The following is a 13,739-nucleotide window of genomic DNA, read 5'->3' as shown; positions in this document are numbered from 1 at the left end:
TACATGCAAAGACCAAGCCTACTCCAGGGACTGGGCAGGTTGGTCTGACCCCACCCCAAAGCCGTGCTGGGCAGGCCACCTAACCCGAAGAGGAGTTGGAAGCAGTGAAAATGACTGGAATATATAAGAGACGTGGACGCACATAAATTATCTTTTAGGCTGCAAATGCTTCTTTGGAGGGTGTACCTAGATGGACCTTTAGGCACAGTAGCAAACCATGGTTTGGGAAACCGTGTCCTGGACTTTCAAAGGGAAGAAATAATACCATCAGCATTATGTAGCCAGGCCCCCACACAACGGCTGATTTTTCTCCTCTTAAGGGAATTCAATTTCTTTTATTAATGATTTCCACCTGTGTAAAGACAATGAGCTATATGACCTTCCAGGCTAGGATGCACACATAATCTTGACCGTTGAGTTTACAAGTAGGCTTCATGGTTCAGTGATTTGGTCGTCCATCTAGCTAATGGGTCCTTCCAACGTGCCTTACCCATAGAAGGTTAAGAAGTTAATAGAGCATTGAAAAAGAGATGTTGAACAGATCAAAAGGTCCACTCCCAATGGAAAAATTGCCAAAGATTAGATGCGTACAAATCTTCCAATCAAAGAGATTCTCATGGAGTCACCCATTGAAGTGAGGCCCATCAGATGAGCAGTCCCAATCAACAGAATGTGGGCCCCACTTGTATAGATAACACTTGAGAGAATATTGTGTGCATCTTTTTGTCTAGGGTAATTTTAACTCTTCAACTTTCTTAAAATTGCTTCCAATATGATCTAGATAAGCATTCTTGGGTCTGTTGCAGAACGTTGGAAAGAGGAAGCTATGTTTGGATACATAATTGTATTAAATTGCGAAAATTCAGTTCAATAAAGAAGAAAAAGACTAACTCTGTTTAAACCCAAAGAACCAAAAAAAAATTTAAAAAAAATGATAGCTCTCAAATTGCAGTTGCCTGCCTTTCAAGTCTACATAGAAAATAATGTAGCTCCAATCTGGATCACATTTCTTCAATGCAAAATAATACTAAGGAAGTGAAGGCAATTGCAATTTGATCATGAAATCTATAAATATAAGGACCATTTTATTGATCCTGTGATTCAACAGTGTAAGCTAACCATTGATATAATCAAATTTATTATTGGACATAGCTAGTACAGATCACCGATAAGAAAATCTGAATGGTTGGATTTGGCTAAATCTTTGATCAATCATCTCATGTGGCCGTTTGGTTGCATCATGTATCAATTAATAAACTTTTAGATTAATCAATTAAAAACTTTCAAGCATCCAAATAAGCCTTGATTGTCTGAACTAAGGAGAAAGAGGAAAAGTGGATCACATTTTTCTCTAGGCATTTCAGAACTGTTATTTCATATAAATAATGGTTGGCCTGGCCACAATTATGTCCCTCTCTGCAATGCAATAACTGGGCTCATGGTTCAGTGGTATAGGATTAAAAAGGTATGAAATAAATTAATAATCTTAACTGTCCAATTAAATATAAATCAAAAATCCAAATTCAACAGGCATGATTTCTCAAGTTGTCTATTAAATTGAAATATGTCCATCTATAGAAATCCATACTACCCAAGGTACACAAACCATATTTGATCATACCCACACTGATGGCCCATTTGATGGTTCTATCATATGCTTTTAATCAATGCAGCCATACAAGATTTTCAGCTTATTGGGTGTGGGACCCATTGTTTATGTGCAGTGGCCTAGTTTGGTCAAGCAGGTCATCAGGTGAGACATACAAAGACTGGATCGGCCTGATTTTGGGATAATGGCCCACATGGTGGGGACCTGATGTGTAGGCCTGGGTCCCACTACCAGCCATGTACAGGCCTGGGTCTCCAACCTACCGGCCAACAGTCAAAGCGTCTTCTATATATAAATATTTGCCTTTTGCTTTTCTCCAGAAGGGAGGATAAAGTGCTGTCTTTTCCGCATTTGTGATGAAAATTCTTTAACTGGCCACACCAATGATCACCAACAGATGAGGGAAGGTGTGGTCCACCATGGATTGCACATGCCCACCATGAGAATGAGAAATGATCAAAACCAGCAGATTAAGGGCATGAAAAATGGGTGTTAAGATAGTGTTTTTTATTTTTATTTTTCAAGTCTGATCATCCATGTTCAGGCCCCGTACTTGGATGCCTGCATGCCATCATTCAATTGGGTCTCTGTGGGGCAGAGCAATGTAGGTCATGAGCTCAAAAGGAGGCAAATTGAAAGCAGATGGTAAATAAACACCATGCCAGGCCTTAGTTTAGCTGAAGATGAATTTGCAAATTGATTAAATGGGACGTATTTTTTTTTTTTATCTCCATGGAGAAAGAACTATTATCCCCAAAGGGCTTGTTACCATTGAAAACTTCATGGGAGTCACAGATGTTTTGGATCAAATTGATATTTATGTTTCCTCGCCATACAGGTTTGCATGATCTCATGAACAGGTTAGATGGCAAATAAACATCATGGCAGGCCTTGGGAAGTTTTCAATCCTGTAATGCAGTCCAAATGAACTTTGGATCTACTCCTTTTTGGGCTCATGACCTGAAATGATTTCTCAAAATAGATGTATGGCATGAATAAAACATAAACATTATAGTGGGAACCAAAGAACCCTTAACATGACCGTCCGTATGTGGTTAGATCGTGTTGGGGTAGTACGCAATCTGCGCCAGATTTTAGGGTGAACATTTTAGTCCTATAAAATAGTACACTCTAATCATAAGTGGCCCACCTGAGTATCCCAGAGGCATTTGCAATAGAGAATTCTGGTCCACTAAAGAAAATAGTCAAGAGAAATTGTTATTACAATGGAATTTTGCTATTAGAGCTGTGACTTGGGTCCAGGTCAACGGGAAGGGCCGGGATTTGGTGGATCCAGGAAAACACCAAGGTATGTGGGTCCATGACTGTGGAGCTTACCATGATTTATGTGTTCTATCCATAAGGCAAAAAAAATAAATCTCGATGATCACCTACTATTAAAAATTTATTGGGAGTCACAAAAGTTATTTTACCTTAGGTTTGATGGAAAATAAACATTACGGTCTCTTTAAATGTGTACTTTTTAATAGTTAGTATTCAATGACCATGTGATTAGTACACGGATCGATTTTCTTACTTTTTGGTATCGTACTATGTGATGGCGTGGATATAAAATAGATACCAAACCCACCAGATCGACCTCAGTACAGGTCATGAACTGACCCAACCCAACGGGTGTGTTAGGTCTAAGAAGGGCTCATATTTGTATCACTGAAATGCCCGACCCGTTTCGGCTCAGATTTAGTTCGGAGTCACACGGTGAGTTGGGAAATAATTTCGGCGTAACTAGAGGTCATCAAGGAGTTAAACCGCCAAGACTCGATTCGAGTCCGGGTCCTGCCCACCTCGGTAAGAACCAAGTGCACGATTCCGAATCCGGTTCTCCTGACCCGATAGTGTGGATACAACACATACATCATAGTGGGGCCCATTTCGGCTAATCTACGTCTCCAAAGGGCATTTTATATCATTTTCTAAGGACTCAAATTTTCCTAACTTCTATTAGGAATCATTTTCTCAACTAAAAAATAGGGAGCTAAAGGATAGGGAATTCTGGTCCGAGTATATTAAGGGTAAATTAAGGGTTTTTTTAAAAAAAAGGTTTAATATATAGAACCCGATTCTGGTCCGAGTCAAGTTTAAAATCAGATCGGATTTCGGATCGAGTTACTATGTGACCCAAACTCGACTCAGGTCCTGCCCACCTCTAAGTGCAACCCCGGTTCTCCTGACCCATAGACCATTACTGGGCTGGGTTAACTTGAGCGAGTCCTGAGTCAACTCACCTGGTTTGCAAACTGTGGTCATCATAAATCATTTGTATAAACACACACACACACCATTTATGCAGTTATGAAGGTAGTGCTCGTCTTATAGCTAGTAACTTCATTGTCATTGACACGTGGACATTTATCCAACTATAACTCTCATATTTCAGTTGAAATGAGTGACACAAATATCGTATCCATAACTACCCATGAATGGGTGGTCATACTCTCATCTGCCATTCAACTCCTTATAATACCAGTTTATCTACCCACCTTTCATCACACCTACTACATCTCTCTCTCTCTCTCTCTCTCTCTCTCTCTCTCTCTCTCTCTCAGCCATGGCAACAGCATGGGAAACAAGCGTCACCGATTCAATCAACACTGTTTACCTCCTATTCTCCGCATATCTCGTCTTTGTAATGCAGCTTGGATTTGCCATGCTGTGTGCTGGCTCTGTCCGTGCAAAAAATGCCATGAACATCATGCTCACCAATGTGGTCGACGCTGTCATCGGCAGCATCTCCTACTATCTCTTCGGTTTCGCATTCGCCTTTGGTAGTGGATCTAATTCCAATCCCTTCATAGGGACTACTTTCTTCGCCCTCAAAGACGTCCCCAACGACACATACGACTACAGCTATTTCCTCTACCAATGGGCATTTGCCATTGCTGCCGCCGGAATTACAAGCGGTTCGATAGCGGAACGGACCCAATTTAGCTCTTACCTTGTATACTCATCCTTCCTCACAGGCTTCGTGTACCCGGTGGTGGTGCATTGGGTGTGGTCCTCCGCCGGTTGGCTGAGCACAAGCTACACAAACAGCTTGTTGTTTGGATCTGGTGCCATTGACTTTGCAGGGAGTGGTGTGGTGCACTTGGTGGGAGGTATTGCAGGCCTCTGGGGAGCATTCATCGAGGGCCCACGAGTCGGGCGCTTCGATGCATTTGGCCAGCCCGTGCCAATGCGTGGACATAATGCCACTCTAGTAGTCCTTGGCACTTTTTTGCTGTGGTTTGGATGGTTTGGGTTCAACCCTGGCTCATTCACTAAGATCCTTGTTTCTTACCCTGATGCTCCCTCAGAAGGAAATTGGACCGGTGTGGGCCGAACCGCTGTGACCACAACGCTCGCGGGCTCGACCGCAGGCCTAGTGACGCTCTTCGGAAAACGTTTGCTGGTGGGGCATTGGGACGCGTTGGATGTGTGTAATGGGCTCTTGGGGGGCTTCGTCGCGATCACCTCAGGGTGTGCTGTGGTTGAACCATGGGCGGCGATCGTTTGCGGGTTCATTGCAGCTTGGGTCTTGATTGGGCTCAATGTGGTTGCACTTAAGTTGAGGTTTGATGATCCATTAGAAGCAACCCAATTGCATGGGGGATGTGGTGCATGGGGCCTTATCTTCACAGGCTTGTTTGCTAAGGAGGAATATGTAGTTCAAGCGTACAATTCTGGTGAGAAAGGCGTAAATCGACCATTTGGGCTGTTGATGGGTGGTGGGTGGGGCCTGTTCGGGGCCCAAGCGGTCGAGATTCTTGCTATTGTGGGTTGGGTGAGTGTGACCATGGGCCCTCTTTTCTATCTTCTCCATAAGCTTCGACTTCTGAGGATACCACCAGAGGACGAGGTCGCCGGGCTCGACATCTCTAGCCATGGGGGCTATGCGTATGTGGCCCACCCCGAGGAAAACAATCCCCGATTCTACGCAGATTACCTGAGATTGCAAGATGGGTCACGTTCTTAGGCTTTGTATGATCATGATTGGGTGACCACGCATGGATTGACGACTCAGATGAGTTGGATGCGACTCACTGAGTTGGCTCAGACTCGGTCAAACCCAATACAGTTCAACACCATGAGTCACCCCGACTCAGGTGAGTTGTGACTCAACTTGACACCGGATGAGTCGGTACGAGTCTTAAATCCATGTAGCCATTGTAATATTCCTGGTGTGGAAATAGCCCAACAAAATTAGCTCCGAAAATCTGTTTGTAATTCATTTGGTGAGGTACCACATTTTATATCCACCTATCTTTTATTTCAATAGATTTCATTATTGTATGTTGTGGAAGATGAGCGACTAGTCAGAGATTCACATTCTGCATGATGTATTTGTTTTGTAGATATCATCTAATCCTAGCTGTTGAAGTGTAGGGTCCATTCATATTAACACTAAACGTAGCATTTTCATGATGTGTGGTGCGGATAAGAAGGGATTGTCACTTCTCAAATATAGCAAAACAGAATGTGATACAAAAAGATACAATGCAATGGAAATAAAAATAGGAACAGGTTACCTACTCCAAATGATCAAGGATAATAAATTACTTGGTGGAAAAGATTTTAAAATCATCACAAACCTCTCACTTTTTCTATTGCAATTTCTCACCCATTTACATGGTTTCAATATGCATTTGGTGGCGCGCAGTTAGCAAAATAGTGCTACTCTGAGCTAATTTTTTCTGGACACTGATTACATCCAGTAGGGCATTAGATGCATCCAAGTCCAGTGCCACGTGTGCATGTACTAAAATAGGCCTACACTGAAAAAGTAAAAATTTCCTAAGGGAAGAGCCCATTAGGATGGTAAGTCATTTAATGCATATGCTTAAACTATAGTGACTAAGTAGCTTATCTTGATTTTTACTTGGTATATAAAAATGTTTGGTAAACAATATTATGTCAAACCATGGAAACAAAAACTGTTTAGAATCCAACATCACATAAACAAATTTTAAATATCTTTCTATTAATTTCTATTTCTCCTCTCTTTTCTTCTATTTTTTTAAATCTCTTTTAATTTTTACTTATTCATATTCAATCCACTTTTAATATCCATTGTCCAGCATGTGGGACCAACCTTTTATGTAGGTTATTTATTATGTTGAGCCCACTTAACCCTATCTTCAATGTGAACTGTCCATCTGTGTGGGCAACCTTTGTTGCAGAGTATCCACATGGAAGGCCCACCTTCAATGTGGGCTATCCATCATGAGGGGCCCACCTTGGATGTGGCTGGCCATCATTGGATGTTGGATGTGGATCGTCAACCATGAGGGGCCCACGTTTAATGTGAACCGTCCATTATGTAAAGGCTGCCTTAGATGTCAGTCATTCATCATTAGGGACCGACATTTGATACAAACCATCCATTATGTGGGGCCTACCTTAATGTAGGTCATACATCATGTGGGGGCCATCATTAATGTTAATTATCTATCATGTGGGGCCTACCTTCAATGTCCACTACCCATGTTGTGGAGCCTTTTTTTTATGTCAACTGTCCCTTGTGTGGGCCCCACCTTTGAAGTAGGTCATCCATCGTATAGCGCGTGCCTTGGATGCAGGCCATTCATCATTAGGAGCCGACCAGTATTGTCCATTATGTGGGCCATCCATCATGTAGGGCCACTATAAATGTTAATAGTCCATCACGTGGGGCCCACCTTCAATGTCCATTACCCATTATGGGGAGCCTACCTTTGATGTGGACCATCCAACTTGTGGACCCAACCTTCAAAGTGGGTTTTTTTAATCGTACAGGGCCAGCTTGGATGTGGGTGATTCTTCATTAAGGGCCAACCTTTGATGTGGACCGTCTATTATGTGGGGTCCAACTTGGTGTGGGTCATCCATCATATATGTCACACGCTACCTTTGATGTGGACCATCCATTGTGTAGGCCCTAGCTTTGATCCTCGGCTGCCCATCATGCGGACCCACCTTTGATATGGATTGTCCATCACACACGGGGGAGCAAATTTAAGCCAATAAGCTATTTTTATGAAGGTGCTTATTAAATTAACTTTTATAGATGCTTACCAAATTAACTTTTATTAAATAAATAGCTTACTTTCTATTATAAGGAAAAAAATTATGAGCATGCATCCAAACATGCTCAAAATGATCATTTTGTCAAGGGTGTCAATCGGCTGAGCTGGAATTAGAAAAAAAATCCAAATTTTGAATAGTCCAACACGTCAAACTAGCCTGAACAGTTCAAAACCTGTGCCGAAGACAACTCAGGCCCGGCCCACTAAAAGCCCTACAAGAGTAAACGTGCAGTTCATCAGCGTTGGACTGGGTCCGTCCCACAAAAGGATGAAGGAAACCCCACAAGTTAGTCCATTCCAAAACTAAAGTGGCTGCTCACTGGGCCGGCATGCTGAGCTTTTCAATGACCCCAAACCTTTAGGTGCCCCACTATGAAAGTTGAACGGCCAAGATCAGATCAATCCAATAATTATGTGGGCCATGAGATGAATTGATGTAGAGAGGGTTGCAGACAGTTACATGGCCAAGATGGATCAGAAAAGGCCCGGTCGATGACAGAAGTGATCCGGACCATTGGACCTTAAATCAGGCGTACCTTGCAAACCGGAATGAGAGTTATCAGATGTAAAATATATGATTTTGGGGTAGAACGAGTTACTTTAGCCAACCAACCCCACTACGCCAAGTTGTGCAAGCCGGATTTATGAAATACCACCAGATCGATGGTCATTTCCCTATTTTAATTCCATTTTTACTATAAATAGTAAGTTTTAGTTTGATTATATATAACTCTTCATCTGTTGGGCTTTAAGAGTTGCGCCCAATGTGGAAAGAGCTTAGAAAAATTAGGATCACTAGTAGACATCACAACCTCTATAAATAGTAAGTTTACTATTTATAGTAAGTCGCGAATTCTAAGAGTTTAAGTCATAGTTTGATTTTGATATATATATCTCTCTCATTGCTTGGTATCCCTATTTAAAGGGTTGTGAACTCATTTTTATTCATTTATTTATTAATTTTGAATTTATTAAAATTTATTTCTATTTTCTTGCTTTCTTTCCTCATGGATTCAAGGAGTCTTTGTGAGGAGTCCAGAAAAGTTCCGTGGATTCGGAATAGTTATCCTCTTGAGGAAGACGGTGCTTGGCATCATGTCCTTCCCTACATTATGAACTCAAAGGCTTTTGGGTGTTTGTTGATTGTTTTGGCCCACCTAATGGTTAGATAGGCCTCCTTTTACAGGCAACCCATCATAGTGGTGGGGCTCACTTAACGTGAGGGTTGGTTGGATGGTCCACATACAACAAAGTGGGCCCGCACAGCCAATATTTCATAAGCATGTCAACAGACAGATGAATAATATTTTTTAAAAGATGAGAGTAACTTTTTACAAGTGAATGAATAACCAGAAAAATAAGCCTATTCTGGAAATGGAGTCGTAGAAAAACGACATCTTTAGGCCAAAGGTTGTATCACTCTTGTCTAAATCAGGACAGCTCATCCACAGCATATGCAGAAAGTCCTTGTCCCCAAATGGCTCACCACTTGTAAGTTTAACAAGGACGAAGATTTCCTGTTAAAGCCTTTCTCAGGAAGTTACTGCAATGGGAAGCTTAGGTGGGGCCACCCTGATGTTTCTGGGAAATCCACCCTGTCCATCCCTTTTGTCATATCATTTTAAGACATTAGACTAAAAATTAGCCATATCTGAAACTCAGATGGGCCACACCACAGGAAACAGTGGGTAGGGAAATCCTTACCATAGAAACCTCCCTGGGTCCACCATAATGTTTATACGTCATTGTAAGATCATTTCTAATGGGATGAACTAAAAACACAAAAATATTAGACTGATCCAAACTTATATAGTGCTACCAATGTTCTGTCAATAGACATTCAATCTTCACTGTTTCTTGTCTGCGTCCTGCTTGAGCTTTGGATATGCCTCATTTTTTATCCTATATACCATATTCTAAAATGAACCGAAAAAAAGAAAGATGAACTGAGTGGATTTCTCACAAACATCACATCACGGAGGACCCACCTAGCTTCCTGCAGCAGAACTTCTGCAAAAGCTTTTGCAGAAAATCCACATCCGTAGTGGGGTCTTACGGTTATGTGATTCAAACACACGTGGTACTATAATATAACTTATTTATTTTTAAAAGGTAAATAAAAATTTATCTATTCCATCGTTATTGATATATGATATGCTAATTTATGTCACCCAAACAGCAAATAGCACAATCCACGTAGGTTTGTCAGTGTTTGCTGTCAAACACCAAATATTCATTATCATCACAAGAGTATTTTCGATAAAATAATAACATTTAGATGACTCTATCAGCTCATCATCAGTACCCTATGAACTGTGGGATCCACTTGGGATGAGAGGAGGACGCAACTTTGTTGGATCTCGGACTGTGGAGTGTACAGTGATACATGCAGCTTACATCCACACTGTCTATCCATTTTGACAGCTCATTTTAGGTCATGAGCTCAAAAATGAATTAGATCCAAATCTCAAGTGGACCACACCACACCACAGAAAACAATACTAATTGAATAGCCACTATGAAAAACTTCTTAAGGTCTATTGGAATGTTTATTTGCCATCCAACCTATTGATAATGTCACATAGACCTGGACGAAGGGAACACACAAACATCAGCTTGATCCAAAACTATTGTGGCCCATAAGAAGTTTTTAATGGTTAATTACCACTATTTCCTGCATGGTCCACTTGAAATTTTGATCTGCTTCATTTTTTAGACCATGCCCTAAAATGAGTTGTCAAATTGTATATATGCTGCAGATGTAAGGCACATACATTATGGTGGGTCCCACAATCAAGGATCCACCCACCAAGCCGCGAGTGATAAAGAATCCATCAACTTTATCATGTCGTAACTCTATTTAGTAACCTTGACCACCTAATAAAGGAATCCATTAACTTTATCTTGTTGTAACTTTGTCTAGTAATAGGGGTGTACATCTGGCTGAACCGAGTTGAATTGGGCTCAACTCGGCCCGGCCCAGTCACCAACCAAACCAGCCCGAACTCGGCCCGGACCGGTCATCGAGCCAACTTGTCCAACCCGAACCCGGCCCGGTCAGCAATCGGGCGGTTCGGGCCAGTTTCAGACCCACGATTTGAACGGCCTTGATTTTTTTACTCTACTCCATTTACTCCATGGGAAGGGCTTTGGCAGATAACTTGAACGACCTTAATTTTTGGGAAGGGCTTTTGCCATAGATTTTTGGGACTTTGGTCCATCTACAAAGGGACCCACGATTTGGACAGCCTAGATTGCTGTAAATGGTTAGGGTAACTAGGGACCCACGATTTGGACGTCCTGGATTGCTCCAAATGGTTAGGGTAACTGGGTAAGAATTTAGGATATATATATATATATATATATATATATAGGCCGAGTCGGGCTGAGTCAAGTTTCGGGCCGAAGAAAATGGCCCGTCCCGCCCGAACTCAGTTCTGGGTCGGGCCAAGTTGAGCTTTTTCGGGCCGAGTCAAGCGAGTTAATCGGGCTAACCCGGTTCGTGTACAGCCCTAATCTAGTAACCTCGAGCGCAAGATAAGAGACTGCATCAACTTTATCTTATCGTAACTTTGTGTTGATAACCTTACGAGTGGTGGGACCTTACTCATGCCTTGGTGGTAGACTCATAAGAGTTTCAATATAAGGTCATGGGTTTAAGAACCCATTGCTATGGTGTGAGTGCATGCGTGTCTATTGGGTACCGTGAGTGCATGTGTTAAAATAAAATAAATAAATAAAAGTTGTTCATGGTGTGGGGGTAGATAGACTTTCTTTCGGTCATGATTCAAGCACCTATGTGATGTGGGTGGGTTTGTGAGTGTGTAAATAAAAAATATAACCTCGAGCATGGCGATTTACTAGTGGAGAGAACTCATATGCATGCAAAGAGCCCAACTACTTTTTATTTATAAGAAAGTAAAAGAATTAAGGACTGAACCCTGGATTATTCACACACATTAAATTGACCCTACAAACTCATCTCATGAACAAGAGACAACAGCTAGCCTAATTACTTAGCTCCCAAAACTTCTTAAGGGGTCATTTGGCATCGTGGATTGAAGGGGATCTGAGGGGTTTAAAATCCCCTATTGTTTGGCAGCATAAAGCAACTGGGGTTTTCAAATCCCCTGCAATCCACGGTGAGAGCTTGGATTGCACCTAAAATCATTCAATAGTTGTAGGTGCAACATGTGTGTCACTATACACTATCATTCTATTGGGCACATGGCCCACTAATGATGATCAGCACCGTCCAAACATTGTCCATGTAAATCAGCGATTGAAAATCGTTGGTTAGTCACTTAGACATGATCTCGTGCTTGTGGCCCATCCGAGACTTGGAATTTCATCATTTTTGGGCAAATCATATATTTCAGTGGGCTTATCACAACCATCGTGTCAAAAATTACATATCTCACTAACTAGAGATATTAAAATTGATTAAGTAATTAAATTCAAACCCCTGTAAATATACAGTGCATAAGTACTTTTGGATTAAAGTTGATTCACACTCTAGGGTGTCAAACACACTGAAAGGATTTCAAATCCAGGAGGTTTCCAATCCTAGGGTTCCGAATCCAGGGGGTTCCAAATCCGCGCTCCCAACCAGGCCCTAATAAGAGTCATTGGCAGGAAATGCTACAAAAAACCATATGTTGTTTTATCATGCTTTAATGTAATAGGATATGCGACTAATCATGGCATGCCATGTGACTGTAGGCTCTATTCAAGCCAATACTAAATGCAGCAAACATATGATGTGTGGTGTGATTCACACCTTAATACCTAAGGTTGGATTGAAAATCCTTATCAGATTTGGAATATATGCATAAGATGTGGATTGGTTGTATAACATTATATATATGTTTGTGAAAAAGTGTCACGTGGACGTGCGGCTAGCAAGAAAAAGTAAAGATTTTTTTATATAAAATAATTATTATTTTTTTATTTATAAAATTTTATATTTTTATAAATATATTATAATGCTTTTTCATTACTGACATGTCATTATTGCACGGGGTGCATGTAACATTCCATTACTAATAATCAAACATGATACTGTAAAGTAGCCTGATTCATGAAAAATCATGGGTTGACTTGAAGAAGAGCTTCTTAATCATCTACCTAGAAACGGCCTTAATTTCAACGAGAGAGGGAGTGGGTGATGACCTAGTTGACTCGTTCCAACTCAATCACCATCCAAAGAACACTTCAAAGTGGGCCCAACTCTCTAAATATCAAAGATGGAGCACTTAGCTTAGTTTGACATCGAAACCTTCACCGACCCAATAAGAAAAAATCAGTAGAACCAGACAAATCCATCGTTGTTACTGAAAATGATGCCAGCTATTTTTAAGGAGCAATACTGATACTAGATAAGATTGCGAGATAGCGTGTATTACATCTGGACCATTCATCTGACAGACTCCTGTTACAGTAACCCTTCGGTGGGAGCGCCACTTGGCTGCGACAGGGAATCATGGATGTGGGTTAGGGCTCATCTCCATTCATTCTTTGTATATCTATTCCGTCTATCGATTTTTCCAGCTTATTTTATGGCATGGTTCCAAAAATGAAGGAAATCCAAATTTCAGACGGACCAAAACAGTGGTCATTGATGGTCCACCATTAAAAACTTCCAAGGTCTACCGTAATGTTTGTTGAATATCTAACCTGTTGAAAAGGTCAAATATACCTGTGTGAAAGGAAACAAACAAATATCAGCTTGATCCAAAACTTTTTTAGCCCACAAAAGGTTTTTAATGGTCAATAATCACTGTTTCCCGTGGTGTGGTCCACGTAAAATTTGTATGTACTGAATTTTTGGGATAATGCACTAAAATAATCCGGAAAAACAGATGGACGGTGTGGATATACAACACATTCATCTAGATGGGCCCTAAAGTCAGGGTCCCACCCACAGCGCTGATTACGAGGTTGCAGCGAAGTCGCGTTCGTTCGGTTGACGGATTTTTGAGGCAGGCCAACTGCTCATATTCACCCGCTTGAGCAATTCGGATAAGAGATATTTAGTCCACGTCCCATCAGTGGTGGGGCCCTCTCGA

At 41.3% G+C, this 13,739-nt stretch overlaps 1 protein-coding gene across 1 annotated transcript; it reads left to right on the top strand.

Moving 5' to 3' along the window:
• Positions 1 to 4,126: 4,126 nt before the first annotated feature.
• Positions 4,127 to 5,882, top strand: LOC131252538 (ammonium transporter 1 member 3-like). Its single transcript, XM_058253126.1, has one exon. The coding sequence runs from the start codon at positions 4,179 to 4,181 to the stop codon at positions 5,580 to 5,582; it is 1,404 nt and encodes a 467-aa protein (XP_058109109.1). The 5' UTR covers positions 4,127 to 4,178; the 3' UTR covers positions 5,583 to 5,882.
• The last annotated feature ends 7,857 nt before the right edge of the window (positions 5,883 to 13,739 follow it).

This window comes from Magnolia sinica, chromosome 8, assembly GCF_029962835.1.
Source record: "Magnolia sinica isolate HGM2019 chromosome 8, MsV1, whole genome shotgun sequence".
Classification (NCBI taxonomy): Eukaryota; Viridiplantae; Streptophyta; class Magnoliopsida; order Magnoliales; family Magnoliaceae; genus Magnolia; species Magnolia sinica.
This window is presented reverse-complemented; position numbering and strand designations above follow the sequence as displayed.

Coding starts and splice junctions, on each gene's coding strand:
- LOC131252538 (XM_058253126.1), top strand. CDS start 4,179: ATGGCAACAGCATGGGAAACAAGCGTCACCGATTCAATCAACACTGTT.